General features: G+C 43.8%; 1 protein-coding gene across 2 annotated transcripts in view; it reads right to left on the reverse strand.

Moving 5' to 3' along the window:
• Window positions 1-590: 590 nt before the first annotated feature.
• The window catches only part of SMAD4 (SMAD family member 4), a 28,206-nt gene continuing 7,491 nt past the window's right edge, over window positions 591-21,305 (reverse strand). Inside the window, exons 2-12 of one of the 2 annotated variants that reach the window (XM_081929797.1) lie at window positions 15,427-15,748; window positions 14,977-15,151; window positions 11,913-11,942; window positions 10,593-10,808; window positions 8,213-8,332; window positions 7,973-8,086; window positions 7,325-7,375; window positions 6,779-6,956; window positions 6,191-6,359; window positions 4,277-4,415; window positions 591-3,275 (exon numbers count right to left, since the gene is read on the reverse strand). In XM_081929797.1, coding sequence (XP_081785923.1) covers window positions 3,064-3,275; window positions 4,277-4,415; window positions 6,191-6,359; window positions 6,779-6,956; window positions 7,325-7,375; window positions 7,973-8,086; window positions 8,213-8,332; window positions 10,593-10,808; window positions 11,913-11,942; window positions 14,977-15,151; window positions 15,427-15,675 — 1,653 coding nt within the window. In that variant the 5' untranslated portion in view covers window positions 15,676-15,748 and the 3' untranslated portion in view covers window positions 591-3,063. Of the gene's footprint in view, window positions 3,276-4,276; window positions 4,416-6,190; window positions 6,360-6,778; window positions 6,963-7,324; window positions 7,376-7,972; window positions 8,087-8,212; window positions 8,333-10,592; window positions 10,809-11,912; window positions 11,943-14,976; window positions 15,152-15,426; window positions 15,749-21,305 lie in introns of both variants that reach the window. The other variant, XM_081929796.1, reaches the window with a different exon arrangement.

Below are 21,305 nucleotides of genomic sequence, written 5' to 3' on the forward strand. Positions count from 1 at the left end.
TCACAGCAGCTCAACATCTACAGCAGGTAAGGCGTTTTTCATGACCAAATAATGCAGAAGTGGGACTCTTCCCCCAAATATGCATCTCTTACCAATTCCTTTGTACAGCACAGCAAACTGTTATTTTCAAGCAATGAGTGTATGCTCCAGGGGGCGTTCTTGCTTGTTAAGAAGATCCCAGCAGGCAATTATACACAGCCTATCTCTATATTTTATTTTGCAACAGGAGTGACATCAGCTCCGGAGGTTTTCGAAAATGGGGAGTGTTTTCTTTTCCACTTTGAAAGACCTAAAGCAGAGCTGTTTCTCAGGCAAGAGTTTCACAACCAGGAAGGTGCCAGGACCATAATTACCTCACAATTCTACAGCGGCATTATGCAAGCACATATAGATCCTAGAAGCAGAATACAGCCTGAGAATTTCAACTTTCACTTACTTACTTACTTACTTACTTACTTACTTACTTACTTACTTATAAAGAAAAACTCTCTTTATAGAAGATACAGAAATAGGGGATAAGGGAGGTGACCTATGCAGGTTTTCCAACATGCCCAGTGTCGTGACAAGAGGAGGAATTATGCAAAATAGGCAAGTATGCAAATTTGCTTTATTTCTATTAATTCGTACAGTTTGAAGCATTCCATTTTTCTTCACACAATTCTGGGTTTTCATGATATACATAGTCTCCAGGTTGGAAGAAATTGTTTTGCCCCCCCTTTTTTTATTACACAAATTGGAACTGGGGCTACACAGGGCTCTCCTTCAATCACTGACCATTCAAAGTAGCCCAAGATGTATACTGAGGATAGACTTGGGAGGGGAGCAAAATCTGGCACTCACACATCCTCTCCCCACAAGGCCTCCAATGCTTTTTTTGAAAGAAAGCCAAGGCAACTGGTACATTTGCATCTCTGAAGTGAGACTCGCCTAGGAAAACCTGTCTGACTGCTTTGATGCTTCTTGCACTATTTACAGACTTGGAAAAGCTCTAGCACACATTGGGTTCCAGCTGCCCTCCACTCTGATGCCCTGGTGTGCTTGTCAGGCCCTATACTGATGACTAACTCATTCAGAGGCTACACTTGGGGCCGGGTTAACCATTCTGCTGAGCCTGATTTAGAGCAGCCCCTGTGTTTCAGTTCAACATTTAAGAGCAGGGCAAAAAATTCTCTTCCAGGAATTGCAAAGTTTCAAACACCCACACCCCACCCACAAAATGCAAAGCTGTATTTTTTTGCTTAAGCGTGGGGGCGGGGAAGAAATTCTACATGAAGAATAAAAAATGCTGAGTACTTAAAATTACTTAACTTCTATTGGGGCTGTCACTCATTTAAAGAACTCTTTCCTTGATTAATTGTATGGCTTTTAATTGATTACTCAATTAAGTCTGCATACGTTTGCATAGGAATAACATAGTTTTGAAGAAAAACCATGCTTTGTCTTAAGGTTATAAAAACAGGCACCATCTTACAGAGCACTCCTTTTTCAGGCAGCAGGGGAGAAGGACACTCCACTAAAATTGGAGGCTGCCACCTACAGTTTTATGTATGCACTTATACTGGCAATTATTAAGTTTAAAATAAAATAAAAAATTGCCTGATTAATCAGGACACCTTTTCAGATGATCAATAGTTTTATAATCCTTTGGTTTCATAGAAAACTGGAGGGTGAGGCAGAAAATAAGTCAGGATGAATTGAGGAGGGAGACTAATACAGGCAGGAGACTCAGATACCAGGAGCTGGGTTGGGCATAGGGGAGAGATGCTGCAGGCCAGATGTGCTCCTCACTGTTCTTTATGCCTGCTAGCTAGGGGAACTGCCAGTGTCCATTCCTGCCACCGTTTGTTCTTATAATACTGGATCTACGTAAAGGGGAAAGACAGCTGAAACCACAGGGTTTGAAAGCAAGCCGGAAAGTAGAGAGAAACCCTCCCATTGATTCCTGCAGAATTTTCAGGCAGAAACTTTATCCAGGACTCCAGATGAAAGGATTCAAAACGTAGGAAAATACTTACAAAAACTGTCGATAAATTTCTATGAGTTCTGAGAGTTTTTTCCAGTAGTTTTATTAACTAGAGAAAGCATAATATTGCATCTGTCATACAGCCAATACATTTGCAACTTCTACCTGAAATTCTCTATACAAAGTCAATGCAAATAGATAAAATCATTGATGGGATAAAGAGCTTAAAATAACCAAGAGGTATAAAAACAAGTTTGCCATCTTGCCCTGAGTAGAAATGTTAAAAAATATAAAATCTGGATTCTCGGCGACGCAACCATCAACATGATTATGAGGTTTTGAAATGGCACTCCAAGTGCAGTAAAACACATATTAATGCTATCTCAACTGTCCAGGTTTTACAGCCTTTTCACTGTAGCGGAAATCAGTTGGGAATAGTAATGAAAATATGTATCATTGCACACTGGTTACATAATTTAGCTGGCAATTCTCCTTGCTGAATATTTTATGTTGCATTTACATTTAGTGCCAACTTCGAAGCCCATCCATTTCTAGTGTGTTTCAAATGATTATGTGTACATAAATATTTCACATACAGAGCCTTGCTATGAGACGTGCCCCAGTGCTGTAGCAAAGTGCAGCACCAGAAACCATCCCTTTAGAATAATCAACATGATTTTGCTCATTTGGGGTGGATCTAGCTAAGGGGCAAGCTGAATAAGTGCTTAAGCGGAGCCCCCCCAAATCCATGCCACCAAGAGAATGGAGCCGGGGGGGGGGGGGTTCCCTTAATCAAGCCAAGTGAGATTTCCAAGGCCTAAGCACAGCAGTGATCACGCCAAGACCACAATCAAAACTTTGCTGCTTGGCGTCAGCTTCCCACAACTACAGAACAAGCCCGAAGGTGTGAAACTATTCAGAATTCCTGCAGGTTCTGATTTATTTTTTCTGCTGAGAGCAAGGTGGCAAAGACATTTTCTCTTTAAAACCTGGTTAAAAGATTAAGCAGAACGGAAGCAAAATATATCTTCCGGTTAATAAAATTGTATTTTACAATCCGCCATCCTCACTCTATAACAGCTAAGAACAGCAGCAAGGTCTCAGTCTAGGGGCTGGGGGTCTGCAATAGGCATGGTATGAAGAACTTCGTCTAGGAGCTGCAGGGCCCGATGCAGGTGGATTTCGATCCAACACGGCGTCTCCTTAATGCTCTGCCTCGGGTAATCAGGTCCCCAACCTTTGACAAAGCTCATCCTGAGGATACACAGGCGGCGAAGGTCATCCACGCCAATTCCAGCTGCAGCTGACAAACCTAAAAAGAGCCAGGGACTACATTAAACACCCTTCTTAGCTTTCGGTTTCAGGTAAGCAATTTGCCAGCCTCAACCCAGCTTTCGAGTGGCTTGGGTGCTTTAACAGCAACAATGCTTGCTGCCAAACACTTCCCAGATTTCTGAAAATATTTAAAATTTGTTTGCTGGGTGAGCGGCAACAGTTTCCAATAGTCTCAAAATGTTTATGCTCTTGGCTAAAGAAAATATGCAACAAATGTGTAACAGCTATTAATGTCCTATTAGAATCCTCAAAGCCTAAATCCTGATGCCAAAGCTCAATTTAACAGAGCCTAACATTCCAGCAGCATTTCAGAAGAAACTTACACTACCCTGCAGAATCCATGATTCTTTTGACCAATTTTGGTAGCAGGTCCTAACCAACCCCTGCTTCTGCCCTGCAGGGAACTTTTTTAAACCATCTTCCAGATTTAAAAAGCAGTAGGAGATATAGCTGTCTCATCTGAACTGCAGCCTCCAGTTTCCTGCTTCATGACATTCCAAGCATTTATCAAAACCTGCTGCACCATGTGAATTCCCATGGGAAAGGAATTCTGTAAATGCTTTCACACCCAGCACTCCTGTCAACTCACCACAGGGGTATGTCATGTTGAAAGGGGACAAAACAAATTCCCTGATGAAAACCAAGATAGACACGTGTACAGCTCAAGCCAGACATCGTGCAAAGCTATGGTTCAATAGGGTTGCAAACCACGGTTTGTTTTGTCTGAACTGACAAACCCCAGTTCTATTAATTTGTCTGCCTCCAGAGATCACTGCATCTGGAAACGGGAGTGATAAACAAAAAAAGGAAACAAGTGAACAATTATAAATCATGGTTTGTTTACACATTTGGAAGCTCAATCCACAGTTTGGCATGGCATGATCAAATTTAATTTATCCCTGCCAAAATCATTTCAAAAGTGAATAGTAGCAAAGAGAGGTGGGGAAAGCTGGTAATTTACTTTTATATGCCACTTACTGATGGCTGGAGCGATTCCTCCTACAGATCCTGGCCCAGGAATATTTCCTGCAACTGCGGCAGCTTGAGCAGCAGCTGCAGCCTGTGCTGTAGCAGCCTGCTGTTGCATCTGACGGTGACACTGACGCAAATCAAACACCTTATTAAAAAAGAAACAGCAGAGATTACAAATTAGTCTTCGAAAGAACACCCGCCAAAATTAAAACAACTGGGAATTCCCACCACTTAAGGCTTTCACAGTGCAGAAAGTGCAGGTAACTCAAAAAATTAGGACAAACTTGTCTGGCTAAGTTTATTTCTAGAACATATAGCTGACTGTTCTCTCCCTTTGCTATTCTCCTTCTAAGAATCTCCTTCTAAGACTCTGACGCCACTGGTTGTATGCACTGTGTATGCACAACAAGAGCGCTGCAAACTGGGAAGGCAGACACCAGGAATCATGCAGAAGAAGCCACATAAATGTATTCTGTGTAGGGACTGTTACTACATAGAGTAGCAACTGTTTGTTAAGTTCCTGCCACATGCTTCAGGAACAGAAGACCATGGACCAGACTGAATTATGGTGGCTTCTGTGAAAAGGCACACAGGAAACTTAGGCACCAAATCAGACCAAACTATTTGTGCACATGAGAATTATAATGAATGGCTGGGCAACAACATAAACAGCACGCTTACACCACATGGTTTGAGGCTATTGAATGTTGGAGAAGTGACATGTTGGAAAGACAGAAGCGCGCACACACCCGCCCCTGGGGAGGATACATTAAGGGTGGGGGTATAGGAAAAGAACAAAGCGAGGGAAAAGTGCTGAACAGGGTGGAACTGAATTTGGGGAAAAGAGTAGGGATCTATAGTAAATTATGTGGGAAACTGCAGCCCAACACAAGCATGCATGAGTGCTAGTTAACACATGAAGGTTTTAAGACCACAGAGTTCTGTTCCTAGTCTCAGCTAAGTCACACCCCTTCTCTTCCACAAGGGAAGGTGTTTCTATTCCTTTCTCAAACTCTCTTGTCGCCATGTAATCCACCAGGACGGATGTGTATGAACTTGGTCCATGTTCAGATCACATGTTTGAAATTATATGCTGTATTTTGCACCCAAGAGTAATCTACCTGTGCTCTCTTTGCTGCTGCATGGAATAATACATGAACCACTTTTGGATTTAGTAATTAAAACATTTTAAACTTATTTATAACAGTGTGTGGTCTGCTCATTGCAAGGGTAGAAAGCGGGGCAAGCATTTTACGGTAGACCAAACGGGATATGCAAAAGGGTTTAACAACCAAGATTCCACACTGTGCTGCTAGCTAACTGAAGAGTGTGCAAAGCCCCATGTTTTGAATCTAGGCGCCCAGCCAAGTCTTTTGTTAAATACCCACATGTGGGTCAGATCTATTTTCCTTCCACAAATTAAGGGAGGTGAGCCTGATTTCATGACGTTTGAGAAAGACCACAAATACATGCTAGCATGGGCATGGGTTGAGTTCTTAAAACAGTTCACATTATAGATAGAATTAAAATGACAACCTGTCAACATCTCACAAAAATCAACTTGCATAAAACGATTAATTTTAATGTTTGAAGTCATCAAGCCTAATCGAGGGTTTTAAATCTGATCATGGGTCTCATGGCTTACAGAGAGAATGAATGAAACCAATGTCTGTGAGCCCGGCAGCAAACCTCGAAGGAATGGTCTCCATCTTCCCACCCCTTCCTAAGACTGCTCTTCATAAGCTTATATTTCAATTCTTATTTTGGCTATAGGCTGTTCTTAGAAAATAAAAACTTGTTTCCCTTCTACTTGCAACGCCAAACACAATTACAGTAAAAAGAAAAAGAAATAAGGAGAAAAAACAAGTCAGGAAAGGCTTCTAGAAAATATTGACTGCCACCCAACAGATTCACACAAACCTTTATATATGCACTTGGATAAATTTTGTGGACTGCATCGCCTGGCGCACGCCCTGCTTCCCGATCTAGGTAGTAACTCTGAACAAAGACTGCATGATCACTGAGGCACCGAACCCACACGTCACCTTCACCCTTGCATTCCAGCTGCACACCTTTGCCTATATGCAACCTGAAAAAGACCAGACCACTCAATGCAAGAAGGGGAAACAGTTATATAGAAAATCAGTTCAGTTTGTAGGTAGCTCCTTCAGGGGGAGGGATACTTAAAAAACATTAATTTCCAGTAGGATAGCAGTCCTAATCTGTGGACAGCAAAAACAATAAAGAGTCTTGTGGTACCTTAAAGTGAGAATTCCATGTTTTAATACTGCACAAAACAACTGTTGATAACACAGGGATCCTGGGATTAGTGCTGCCTTTTGTCTGTCTTGAATATTCCAACCTTTAGCTTCATTACATGAAATTTCCTTCTGTACCTGCCTTTTTTCTAAACTAAAGCTCCCCAAATGTTGCAGCCTTTCCCCACAGATTCGCTCCAGCCCCTTGTTCATTTTGGTTGCTTACTTTTCCAGAAATAACAAAACATACCTCGCTCTCTCAATGGCTTCTGTTCTATGAACGTTGGAGAGCTGACCGAGGCAAAAGCGGTCTCCACCTGAAGGGTCCACATATCCATCAACTGTAACAATTGGGCAGCTTGAAGGTACTTTAAATGTTTCGCCAACTTGGACATCCATCTCAAAATAGGCAATTGAACACCAGTATTCTGGAGCTGATTTTTATCCCCCCAGGAGTAGGGAGGAGGAAGAAAGAGAAGAGAAGTGAATGCAGAGCACCAGGCAAACAAGCAGCAGAGAAGGAGCAGAGGGAATCAACTTCTAGAACATAGACACTCAAGCTTTTGCTAAATCTCTTCACTGCGTGTCTCTAGAAATAGGGAGCTTATTCAATTTTGCCTTTCAAAACTGTAACGTTTTTCACAGGTTTCTTTAAAAAAGTTTACATATGGGGTTTTTTTAAGGTCAGATGAATGGTAGAAGAGATTTTAAAGGGAGCATGAAGCTGCTTTCAATTTGACATTCTTAACTCATAGAAGAACACCAATTCAACTGAACGTTCTTTATATGCACTTACCAGGGTGGTTTGATATAGGTGGCTGGAATGCAAGTTCATTATGAACTGGCCCTAAAAAAAATGCAAAATAAATACAGTCATGGTGCTTATTCATTGTCTACTCTCCTCACAAGTCCCTGCATCCTCCAAAAACAAATGACCACTAAATATTTGGATTTATTAGTTACAGTAAATAGGACAGACAGTAGAAATCAGTGGGGGGATCGTGTACAGTGCAAATTGTATACATAAACTCAGATAACTCAGCCTTTATAGAAACACATACAGAATGCCCAAATGTGTAAGGCAGAAACGACTTGTGGAATAGTACCCCAACCATTGCTCAAAGTGTTGTTTGTACAAACATTTGCAGTTTGTTAAACATAAGAATAAGAGATGAGCATGGCTACTTGAAACATGCGTGGAGTTTTCCTTGTTTCGTTACATTTATATCCCACCCTTCCCATATCACTTCCTTTCCTGTGTGGTAGGTTTGGGTAAGAACAGTGACCTACCCGAGACCAGACAAGGGCCTCTGTAGCTGAGCAAACACCTAAAGTCAGATCTTTCTGGTCCAAGCCCACTGCACCATTACTGCCTCTCCTGCAGCCACCAAGATGCTGCACAAGAAGTAAGTGCATCTCAATGCGGTAATAAAAGGGTGCTTACAGTAATGTCCAGGATGGGGCATAGGTGGATGATGTTGAAGATGCCCATTCTGATGGTGAGGGATGGTAGGTGTATAGGCGGCAGTTCGACTCCCAGTCCAAGTTGTTGTACTGTCTTAAAAATGCAGAGCAGAAAAGTCTGACCAATTTGCTTTACCTAGGAAACCCCCTCAGGGCTCCATTTCATTTGAAAAACTAGCAGTGCCCTAAAACACTGATGTACGGTATAAAAAATACTTACTGTGGTGGTAAGTAGCTGGCTGAGCTGTAAAGCCATTCTGCTGTGTCCCTGGCTGAGGCCCTGAAGCAATCTGCAAAAGTCCATCACTGTGGCTACCTGGCAGCATACTGGGGGGTTGACCTGGCAAAATTTAAAAGAGTTAATACCTGCCTTAAAATGAGTTATCATTAGACAGATGTTAGCATCACAATTCTGCTTCTTTGCTCTTTATTTTGTAAAATTACTTATTTGATTTTGGCACCTTCAGGAAGCCATGACACAAAATATGGTTCATTACTAACACTGGCTGCTTAATGCCAAATAACTTATAAACGGAATTGCTCTATATGCCCCAAACCTGTAAGGTGGGAAGAGACAAACTAGATCAAAGAGATTCCTTGTTGATGTTCTGCAGTGTGTGTGAATGGGCCAGGAAACAGTTCTAGTATACCAGGTAAGAGAAGGCTGTGGATCAAATTATATGAGTGCTAAAGACTGATAGAAGTATGGGCTACATACACCTTTCCCCTGCCCCAAAAAACTGTAATGGATCTTGTTTGATTCCCTATTCTTTCATTTACATGTGTATGGATTAATGACAAAAAAGACACTGCTTGACAGCCTTTTTCTTAGTTATACTTGGAGGTGCATGGACTTATTTTCATCCTCTGGGTAGGTTTTAAATGACGGTCTGAAAGTCTTAGTATTAACTTTCACATAAGTTAGTTTGGTTATTCGTCATAGTGGTTCTGTGTCTGTTTGTTTACTGAACAAGTGAAGTGCAATGATGTACAGAAAACTCCCCATTTACAATCGCTCTATTTGTGTGCGATCTTGTGGTGCCAGGATCTCAAAAGTGGAACCTGGAAATGGGGAACACATCCTCTTTGGGCTCTGGAGAGGGTCTTCTCATGAGCTGGAGGCCCAGTGGGGCTTTGCTGAGGCCTCCCCACCTAACCGCTGATGAGCAGGGTAGCGCAACAGCAGCCACTGCCCCATGTGTCAGCTGTGGAAGAGCCTGAGAGGCAGAAGCACTTAGCTGAGCCAATAGAGGAACAGCAGGGCTTGCTGATCAACTCAGCTGACGCGTGGGGGCTATGCAAGCCCCACTGCCCCTCCGTGATGCTCCCAATAAACATGGTTTCTGTTTCACGCAGGGGGCCCCAGAACGTAACCCCCACATAAATTGGACGTTGCCTGTAATGCAGATGTACTAACATACTTTATTGAACTTCCTCTGCTTACATATTTACCTACTTCTTGAAAACTCAATAAAACTATTTAAATGAAAAAAGAATTAGCTTTCGCATGTTGATACTCAATGGTAGATACTTTCATGAACAGTGTTATCCAGCATATACCGCCCTATACCCAGGGGTCTTCCATTAACTCTTCACTATCAAGTCACTAAAGCATTTCTCAGTCTTCTGACTTCTGTACGTACTTCAGGTAACTGCACACACAACTTCTCTCTACAACAATGGGAACTAGAACTGAATTTCAAAATGTTTTCTAATGCTAAACTGTTGACCACATACTTGCACAAACAAATCTGCACTCACACAATCTACACAGCTGTGAGCATGCAAGTGTGTGTGTGTGTGTGTGTGTGTAAGTTTAGCCATGTTTCCACCGCTCATAAATTATCTTCTTCAATCCAATCATTTGCACAACACTAGGAAACAAATGATAACAGCTTTCGAGACTTACATTCCTACTCAGCTTAAGGGTTACTTAAGAAGCATATGTCATATAATTACAAAGCATTATCAAATTTCCCCACTAATTAAATTGCAGTAAAATCAATAATGAAATGTAACAAAATATCAATCAAGGATGTGAAGAAGAGAAAACATATAAGGTAATTTGAGACTGCGGCTGTATTCTAAACCCCTGACCAGCAGCAGTGGGGCTTAACAGGAGTGGTGCAGCCACTGCAGCGTCCACAGTCCTGCAGTTCACACTGGCCAGAGTGGAAGGGAAGCAGGGAGAGAAGAGGGGGAAATGTCTGTATGCTACACTAGTCCCCATGCTAGCACAGTGAAGAGGCCAGAATCGCATGTGACAGAAGCACAGCCAACTCTACCCCCTCCGTCGCATTTTGGTGTGTTCCACTGGCAACAACCAGCAGGGAGAACACTGGAAGTAGCTTCCATTTGGGCAGGTGCCATGGGGAGTTCTCCAGTGGAAAAGCTCCTGTGTCAGCACAGCCAGGTGGAGGAGCATCACCACCTCATCCAAACCCCCTCCAATACGGCAGAGCAAGGTTTGCTTTGCTCTTTGAACCACATCAGTATTCCAATTTGTAATCTCGCCAGTTTGAAATAGAAGTTAATTTTGCCAAGTTTGAAAGAAGTTGAAACAAGTTTTGTAATCTTTAAAATAAACAGAGTTATCTTACTTGTGGAAGCGACAGGAATGTTGGGAAAGTTGGTGGTGCTGGTGGTGCTAGACTCAGAAGGAGCTAACATGGATGGGGTGCTGTAGGTTTCAGTAGATGCCCTGTTACTAGGCGGATGTTGGATAGTCTGAACTGAATGGCCTTCAGCAGTTGACAGCGATGTCTGCCCCTCAAATTCATGAACATATTCATCTTTCACCAACATGCTTGAGGGTGCTGCGATAAGAGAAAAGGTTAAGTTACAAGGAAATACTAAGGGACGGAATACACTTTTTTAAAAAAAATCTCAGAAAGGACAGCAATTGTTGACATTATCCACAGACTAGAAAGAGAAGATACTGTTTTAAATTACAAGGAAGGAAACTTAGGATAAGTGAATTGGGGAAACTCTTCTAACTATAAGGGCAGATCTGTAATAAAGTAAGCTGCTTGGTGATATATTCAAAATAAGGTTGGACAGGCAACCCCTTTAGGGATGTATTTCCCCCCATTATTTATTTCATAAAATGTGTACACCACTTGACTGTAAAAGAAAACATCAAAGCAGTACACCAAATGAGTAAAACAATAAAATTATATTTTAAAGTGACTAATTGAAACATTAAACAATTAAGACCAGCAATAAACTAAAAACAGTCATCAGCATTCTACATAACAAAAACATTTTAGGGGCCAAAACTCTTAAAATTCAGAACTGGTATTATGCTTTATGTATGTACAGATTATTCAGTTTTGGAAAGCGGAGCAAACAAAGCAATTCACATCCTCTTCAAATCAAAGCCTATTTGCCTTGTCTATGCCTATTCCAGTTTATTTTGTTGGGCCTCCTAATCCCTTCGATCCATCCCACATTTGTGCTCTAGGGATTAAATCGGAAATTTCTGGGGCTTGCTTAGAACCCCTAAAAGTTTCAACTGCTTTAGAAAATCAAAATAATACAGATCAACTATAATATGAACAGAACACAGATACCTCTTTATATTATGTAGGTACAATTCAGCACCATTATCCAAAGATGCACATTTGGATATGCAAATAATTCAGTGATAAAACAGAAGTGGTCAGACACAAGACTCTCCATCTCTCTCCCTCCATTTCCGGGTATGAATTAAGTTATTTTACTATTTCCCGCCACCACGCCTATATGCAGGCGGGTGTGAGTCCATCGCACACAAGCGGAAGATGTCTGTATATCAATTAACTTGAGTATTCTCAAAGTAATTTCCCTAGCAATGCTTTGCATAAGCTTTAAATTGAAGAGGCATTCACCTTAAAGAGATATTGCTGTTTATACTTCTTATGATTTCACGTATAGCTTACCTGAACTCTGCAGTGTCAATCCTGAAAGATCTTTAAAGAGGAAAGAACATATAAAGTCACTAATTCAGTTTTAAATACCAATAAACAAATATTTTACTATCTATAAAGCCTATAAACAGAAGGTGGGTAAATAACTGCAGGCATACTGTATATGTCAGTGAAGCACAATTAAACATTTCCTTCAGTGTTTGTGGAAAACTGAAATTTTACTCTTAAAATACTAATTAAAATAACTTTCTATCACAACTTTTATACCAAACTGGAAAACTGTCTCCTTACCTGTTCCCTTCCCTCTACCACAATATTGGAGTTAAATATGGAATCGTTTCTAAATATTGGAAATGTTTTACTTGTTTTTATATATGATAATGTTTTCAAATTTTTTGAATTCTTATAATTGCTTTTAGCCAGGAAATTGTGTAATTGTTGTTATAGCTGATGCTTTTTTCCTTCAGTGTCTGTGGAAAACTGAAATTTTACTCTTAAAATACTAATTAAAATAACTTTCTATCACAACTTTTATACCAAACTGGAAAACTGTCTCCTTACCTGTTCCCTTCCCTCTACCACCAATATTGGAGTTAAATATGGAATCGTCTCTAAATATTGGAAATGTTTTACTTGTTTTTATATATGATAATGTTTTCAAATTTTTTGAATTCTTATAATTGCTTTTAGACAGGAAATTGTGTAATTGTTGTTATAGCTGATGCTTTTCATGTGAAATCATTTTGAGATTTCTATGGAAAGCAATTCATAAATGGAATTTAATGAATAAATTACATGATTAAGGTCTTCCCTGCTCAGTCAGTGAGGTGGCTTTAATAATACAGTGGTGCCTCGCAAGACGAAATTAATTCGTTCCACATGTTCTTTCGTCTTGCGAGTTTTTCGTCTTGCGAAGCATGGTTTTCCATAGGAATGCATTGAAAATCAATCAATGCGTTCCTATGGAAACCGCCTTCAGACCAGGTCCGGGGACAGCCTGTCCCCCGACCTCTTCTGAAGGCTGGGGGAGGGCGGACAAGGGCTTTTCTTCCCACCCCCAGCATTTTAAAAAAAACCCGGGACAGCAGAGGACTTCTCCGCTGTCCCGAGATTTTTTAAAATGCTGGCGGGCGGCAGCGAAGGCTTCGCTGCCGCCCGCCAGCATTTTAAGATCGCCCCGGACAGCCTCCGCTGTCCCGGGGTTTTTTAAAATGCTGGCGGACGGCAGCGAAGGGTTCGCTGCCGCCCGCCAGCATTTTAAAAAACCCCGGGACATACTCCGCTGTCCCGGGGCGATTTAAAAGCCCCCGGGAAGGCAGGCAGGGGGGACAAAGACTTTTGCCCCCCGCCAGCCTTCAGAAGAGGTCCTGGACCTCTTCTGAAGGCTGGCGGGGGGCAAAAGTCTTTGCTCCCCCCTGCCTGCCTTCCCGGGAGAGCGGAAAAACGCGCTGCGATTCTCCGCTCTCCCCGACGGCTTTTGAAGGCAGGCGGGGGGGAGCAAAGACTTTTGCCCCCCGCCAGCCTTCAGAAGAGGTCCAGGATAGCGGGAAGCGCTTCCCTGCTATCCCGGACCGCTTTTAAAATGCTGGCGGTGGGGAGCAAAGCCTTTCGGCCCCCGCCGGCCTTCCTGGACTTCTTCTGAAGGCCGGAGGGGGGGAAGGCTTTGCTCCCCACCGCCAGCATTTAAAAGAGGTCCCCGAAGATTTCCCTATGGGCTTTCTTCTTGCGAAGCAAGCCCATAGGGAAAATCGTCTAGCGAAGCGACGCAAAAACCGAAAAACCCTTTCGTCTTGCGGGTTTTTCGTCTTGCGAGGCATTCGTCTTGCAGGGCACCACTGTAATAAAAAGCCTAACAAATCTCCAAACCTGGACAAGGGATCGACCCTTCCTCTCCACCACGAAAGACACCCCCCCCTTTTGTGTTTAGACTCTCATCCAACCCATCTTAGAGGAACTTTAAAAGATCCTTCAAAAGGAAGGAAGGTTCATGACACAACTGTTTTCAAAAGCCTTCCTGAATGCTCTATACATTTTGTTGGAAGAGACTGCATTAGCAATAGGTGCCACCTGTGAGGGATGGCCTAAAAATCTTATAAGATAGAACAGCATTGCTCAGGGGTCAACTTTTAGCAAGAACAGGTTGGCTGCAACAGTACAGAACACAACCCTGATGCAACAGGTATCCCGATTCCTGCAAGGAAAAGACACAGCTAGACAAAAAATGCCAGAATACCACAGTAACCAAAGCCAAAGAAGAATTCCCAAGGTCATCTATGGCACTGGACATCAACTGGTAGCACAGGACCTACTTCCAGGTCATGGCCTAATCTAAGGTGGCAGGACTACCACCATACAAATATATGGCCTTTTTAATTTTTTTAAAGAAAGGGAGGGCCACCAAATGAATGTTTAGGTTGGGTCTCAAGTCAGAAAATGGTGAAGACAACTGCTCTGTGATATGGTATTTCAAATAACCCTGTCCAAAGAGAGGCAGGAACTCATGTTAACCCCACAGCTGTTGTACCTCTTCCTGCTATTGCTTTCCCTAAGAGCAGAGAAATACAGAACATCACTCCCTGGTGTAAGATTTGGCCTGCATCCCCACTAAAGTGGGAAGGAAAGGTCTGGGTTGTTCCACTGTCAGGAACAACCAGCAGATTGTTCTCCCGGCAGATCTCCCCAAGCGCTGAAGTTACTTTGTGTGAGGGAAAGGCACAAACAAAGAACTGCTGGCTTAAGTGACAGAGGTGAAGATCAAGAGGACCTGAGGGCTGCAACCTTGCTTCTACCAGCACAGCATTCATGGTAAGCAGCAGCTGCCACAGCAGCAACCTACCTGTAGACTAAAAAGCAGTAGATTCCTTCGTCCTTTACAAAAGCAAATACATGCAACTAGGTTTTGGAGGGATGGGCCCTTGTCCAGCCCCAAGGGTGTTTTGCAATAATCTAGAATCAACTGGCTACATGAGGTATCATGAAAAAGCACAGGACAGCAGGGTGAATGAAAAACCTGCAATACTCCTTCTAATGAAACATTAATGAAATGCAACTCCACATACAGTATGAACATACTTACCAATGCCGGGTGATACAACACGCTCATAATGATATGGATTCACGCAGACACTATCACACTTCAAGTCAAAAGCATACTGACAATATTTGACATGTTTGAGTTCGTTTTTGTGAAGATCAGGCCACCTCCATAGCCGTGCATAAATTACATGAGGGAAACCCTTACGACCAGCCACCTAGAAAGATTGAAGATCAGAAAAATTTCAAATGAGAATAGAAAATCACAAAGGATGACAAGGATCAGAATCAAATGTCACTAAGCGGTAGCAACACAACACTTTATACCCTGTGAATACCACAAGGACCCAACCCCTTTTATAAACCCCAAATTGATTTCCATGACACAAAGCAAATTATGCTCTCGTACCACTACTCTCCCTTCTTCAAAATGTCCCATACCCTGCTGCTCTCAGAGTAAGGATATTAAAGTATCATATGTGCTTCTACCAACCTGAAGTCTTCCATCCAATGTTCTCTGAATTGTAACACACTTGCTAGGATGAGCTCCATTTGTAGTTATAGCTGTAATCAAAGAATCCAATTCATCTTTTTTCTCCTTCAGTTTCTTTACTAAGCTTTCAATTGCTCGCTTTGCAAATGTTTCACTCTCCCCTCCTTGTCGATGGCACATCAAACTGTGAACAATGCTCAGACAAGCATCATTACTTGTTGGTGTGTTAGTAATAGACATATTGTCCATTTGGTACAGCTTTTACTTCCAAGACCAAATAATCTTGCCAGTCAGTGGGCCAAGAACTGTCTCCAACATGCACCTAGAAGGAATAGAGAACAAATATCACAAGAATGGCCATGAAATGTTTACTGTCTGGGCCACCAGGAAGTATCATGTATGAGAAATCAACATGTTTTTTCCATGTGCAATATTTGAGTGTGTTCAAGCTATTTTTCGAGACGATTATTCAACAGGAAGTAAGCATACTCCTGTTCTTCTGCAACTACGGTATGTAACAGCCTTCCCACAGTATCTATACTTATTTGACAATGTTTTATCCTGTTCCCTGCCCCCAAAATGTAGCTCAGCTGATCTATCTGGTTTAACCCTTTATGCACTTTGTTTTTCAAAAAGTAACCACTGTAATAGGATTGCTGCATCGATACGAGCCAAATCACGTGAGTTTATCGCAATTTTAAAATTAGTACCAGTAAGAAATTGAGTAAGGGGGTGAGGAAGAGCCCATCATTTTCATTAATCACCACATATATTTTTATAATGTCTAGTTCCGCTCTCAAGAGCCACACTAGACATCAAAGCAGAGGATACATTTAGTGTTTCCCAAATTATGTTGGCTTTTTAATACTTTGCCGCTGCCAAATCAGAGATGGGGGTGAGGCCCAAATCTGACTGGCAAAGCAGCAGGGCAGAAAGAGTGTTAAAAGTTTTCCTCATGCACAATTTTTGCTTTCCTTTATAAAGGGGGAAAGATATAGAGATGAAAGCAACTAGGAAAGCCAATTCTGATTTGATAAACAGTCCAAAGAAAAAGTGCGAAGCATTCCACACACATACACATCTGCACCAATATTTAAGTTTCCTGGACACACTAACCCCTTTTTGCAATAGAATATAACAGAATACAGTGGTGCCTCGCAAGACGAAATTAATTCGTTCCGCAAGTCTCTTCGTCTTGCGAGTTTTTCGTCTTGCGATGCACGGTTTTCCATAGGAATGCATTGAAAATCAATTAATGCGTTCCTATGGAAACCGCCTTCCCCCGACCTCTTCTGGCGGGCGGCATTTTAAAATCGCCCGGGACAGCGGAGGACTTCTCCGCTGTCCGGGGCGATTTAAAAGCCCCTGGGAAGGCAGGCAGGGGGGACAAAGACTTTTGCCCCCCGCCTGCCTTCAGAAGAGGTCCAGGACAGGCTTCGCGGACCTCTCCGCAAGCAGCGGGAGCGCTCCTTGCGGAGAGTTGCCAGCGCGCTCAGGCTTCGCGGCCCCGCCGCCGGGCTTCGGGACATCGTTCCAATGCCGGGCGGCGGGGGGAGGCTTTCCCGCCCCGCCGCCCGGCTTCGGGACATCGTTCCGATGCCGGGCGGCGGAGGGAGGCTTTCTCGCCCCGCCGCCGGCATCGGGACGATGCCCTGAAGCCGGGCGGCGGGGGAAAGGCTTTCCCGCCCCGCCGCCCAGCTTCGGGACATCGTTCAGATGCCGGGCGGCGGGGGGAGGCTTTCTCGCCCCGCCGCCCGGCATCGGGACGATGCCCCGAAGCCGGGCGGCGGGGGGAGGCTTTCCCGCCCCGCCGCCGGGCTTCGGGACATCGTTCCGATGCCGGGCGGCGGGGGGAGGCTTTCCCGCCCCGCCGCCGGGCTTCGGGACATCGTTCCGATGCCGGGCGGCGGGGGGAAGCTTTCCCGCCCCGCCGCCGGGCTTCGGGACATCGTTCCGATGCCGGGCGGCGGGGGGAGGCTTTCTCGCCCCGCCGCCCGGCATCGGGACGATGCCCCGAAGCCGGGCGGCGGGGGAAGGCTTTCCCGCCCCGCCGCCCAGCTTCGGGACATCGTTCCGATGCCGGGCGGCGGGGGGAGGCTTTCTCGCCCCGCCGCCCGGCATCGGGACGATGCCCTGATGCCGGGCGGCGGGGGGAGGCTTCAAAAGCCGTCCGGGGGCTTTTAAATCGCCCCGGACAGTCCCGGGGCGATTTAAAAGCCCCCGGTTAGGCAGGCAGGGGGGGCAAAGACTTTTGCCCCCCGCCCGCCTTGGGAAGAGGTCCTGGACCTCTTCCGAAGGCAGGCGGGGGGCAAAAGTCTTTGCCCCCCCTGCCTGCCTTCAAAAGCCGTCCGGGATAGCAGGAAGCGCTTCCCTGCTATCCCGGACCGCTTTTAAAATGCTGGCGCTGGGGAGCAAAGCCTTTCGCCCCCGCCGGCCTTCCTGGACCTCTTCTGAAGTCCGGGGGGGGGGGAAAGGCTTTGCTCCCCACCGCCAGCATTTAAAAAAAGGTCCCCGAGATTTCCTTATGGGCTTTCGTCTTGCGATGCAAACCCATAGGGAAAATCGTCTAGCGAAGCGTTGCAAAAACCGAAAAACCCTTTCGTCTTGCGGGTTTTTCGTCTTGCGAGGCATTCGTCTTGCGGGGCACCACTGTAGAATATTACCAGAGAGCAAGTTCATGCCCCTAGCTCTGCCCCTGAAGATATACAGTTCCCCCTACATTCTCTATTCCACAGTATTCACATATTAGGCATGCTTCATGATGGATTCCAGCTCTAATGGAAACCTATGCACATAGGCTTTCCCCTTGCGGAAGTCCTTGTGCAACTCTGCACTCTGGTAACTGAGTCCTGGATGGCCTCAACAATGGGCTGCATCCACTTAGTCATACTTACAGCAGACTCATTGAAATAAATGAGAATTGAGTTAGTCATAACTTGTTCCTTTGATTTCAATGGGTATACTCTAAGCATTTAGTCTGTATCCAATCCACTATACCCTGTCAACAGAGTAGCTGTAATTCTTTCCAATTAAGACTTATTGTACAACTGACATTTAACATTCAGAGCAGCCAGGAAGTTATAAAATCACTTCCAAGAAAGCATTAGCAACACACAAATGTCCTGTTGAATCACAGAGCTATCATCAGACTACATTTTATGCATGTGTGGCTTAAGGTAGTCCCCACAAAAATGCCACTTTGAGCTGACCAATGCACTGATTTGGTATGGGATTATGTCTTTGCAACGGAGGCGTAGGAATTCAAAGCAGATGGCAGTTCTTCCAATTAACATTGCTATTATGGTGCAACATGCTGCCTCTGTTCATTCCTTGGGATATTTCTGTCCCAAAGGGGTATTTGAACAATTAAGAGACAACATTTGTAAGCTGCATTGCAAAGATAATGCCTCGCATGCTTTAAATGTCATTGCAGATACGGCATAGCTTGCTTTAGCATCTCTTCTATTTACTGGTGTTTACGCCAAAGAAAACAATATCAACAGGGATCTGTGAAAATCACAGGATGTTCTGATGTGTCAATTAAAAGTTAGAAATTCCTTCCCTCACTTCCTGGTTCCCTCCAGATGCTGCTGAGCAGCCTTGAACGGCCTCGGCTCACATGGCCAAATGTCATGATCAAGGAGAGTTGCACTCCAACAACAGGAGGACCCAGGTTGGGGCCGAATGCTTTAGTTTCTCAGCTTAACACATACCACCCGCTTGCTTTTCTCTCAGTCACTGATAGGATAGCCCTAATTTGCTGCCATTTGCTGCCTTGTGGTGCTGGGGCACACATGATTCAGAAGGTGCACATCCATAAAGCCAAAATCCCCTGCATCAACCTTCTTGAACTTTGGGTCCCCAGATGCAGCTAGAATACAATTCCTTTCACTCTTGGCTAAACTACTTGGAAATTATCAGAGTTGGAGTCCAGAGCTGGCAACCCAAAGTTGAAGAAATGTGCGCTTTTTTTTTTTTTAAGAGTTCCAATAAAAAAGAACAGGCAAAATGCTCTCTGCTAGTGGTGATTCTAGGTGGCTTAACTACAGCATGCATGTAAAATCTCCATCTACAGATGTCCTTCCAGTACCCTATTCTCTCAAAGGATCTCAGGGTTGACGGGTATACGTGAGTAAATGCATATCCCCTCAGTCTTGATGCTTAATTCCCAGGCTGCAATAGTCTTGTGGGGACATCCTCATAAGGACAGATACAAAACCATTACTATACATTTGGCACAAGCGGAAACATGGAAATGTAAAGTGCTTCTCATGATGTGGCCACCAAATGCAAGGTGCTTCAGCTTAGATTGCTGTGACATCTGTTCCACAAGCCCTGGCTGGCATCCAATCAATAATATACTTCATTAATAAAGAATAGCTAGAGGCCTCAAGCTGCCACTGCATCTATTTGTGAGCTATATAGACTTGAAGGTAGCGAGGTGGGGCAACACAAGTGCAAACTTGTCTTCCATGTTTGCAGGTCACATTGCTCTACATGTTTCCCTCTTTAACACCCTTCTCTTGTTGGTTGCTTTGTTTTCCTCCTTGCTTCAGGCACCTTCACAAGTCTCTTCCTCCTACATCAGGGTTGGCTAACTTGAGGCCCTCCAAATGTCATATCTCCCATCAACCCTACCCATTACTATGATCTGAACCCCTGCTGCTCCTCTTCCCTTCCTAGCTACAGTCTGACCCTGGTTCAATACACAAAATGGACAAACTGAAGCTCAGACCAATATGTTTACTAGGATCCTGCTGAATCGGTTAGTGACCTGACTGTTAGTCTTGGGAGTTGAAATCATGCTTATCACTGTAAGAGGACTGATGTGATGCATGCATTATCACAATGCTTACTCAGCCAGTCTTCAGTTGGCTTTCTGGGCTATATTTCCTAGGGTACAGCTGTGGCCCTCCGGGTTTCATTGTTTCCCGTACCTCTTAGCACTGCCCAAGACAGGAGGCATTGATGGGAGTGAAAGTACAACATAGGTACTGCACCACAGTTTGCTCACTGCTGCCCTATGCAATTCATAAAGACCAGAACCAGGCCATTAACTCTTCCTCTTTCTAATCATGTACACGGTATTTCTTCTGCCCAGGCAGACACACGTGGTTTAGAGAAGCAAAAATACACCCATATGCATGTGATGTATTTTATACATACAATCATAGAATTGTAGAGTTGGAAGGGTACTTGAGGGTCATCTAGTCCAACCCCCTGCAAAGCAGGAATGTCAACCAAAACATCTATGACAGATGGCTATCCATCCTCTGCTTTAAATGTCCACTGAAGGAGAGTCCACCACCTTCTGAGGGAGCCTGCTCCGCTGTCAAACAGCTCTTATCACCAGAAAGTTCTTCCTGATGTTGAGTTGGAATCGTCTTTCTTGTAACTTGAAGCCATTGATTCAGGTCTTACCCTCTGGAGCAGGAGAAAACAAGCTTGCTCCATCTTCATGGGACAGCTCTTTAGATATTTGAAGATGGCTATCATATCTCAGTCTCCTCTTTTCCTGGCTAAACATACCCAACTCCCCCATAGATGATGCTAAATAGACTGTTTTGAAGCATATTCCTAGAATTGGCCTCTTCTGTTTTTTGTGTGGGAAAATTTTCTTGATAAATTAATAAGGATGTCAAGAGCCAAGATATTCAACACTAGAGTAATGCTGCTACTGAAATATAAGGTAAAACAATAAATACATATCTCAAATGATATGTATTAAACCATCTAATGGACCAAAGTTTAACCTCAACTCATTTCTAGACCAATAATCTAGTACACAGCTTAGATACTTAACTGCTGAAAACATGGCACAAATTCAATAATCACAATCACTGACACCAGCTACAACAAATTTCAAGGCTGGGGTGAAT

Source organism: Podarcis melisellensis (assembly GCF_964234715.1).
Source record: "Podarcis melisellensis genome assembly, chromosome: 11".
NCBI lineage: Eukaryota > Metazoa > Chordata > Lepidosauria > Squamata > Lacertidae > Podarcis > Podarcis melisellensis.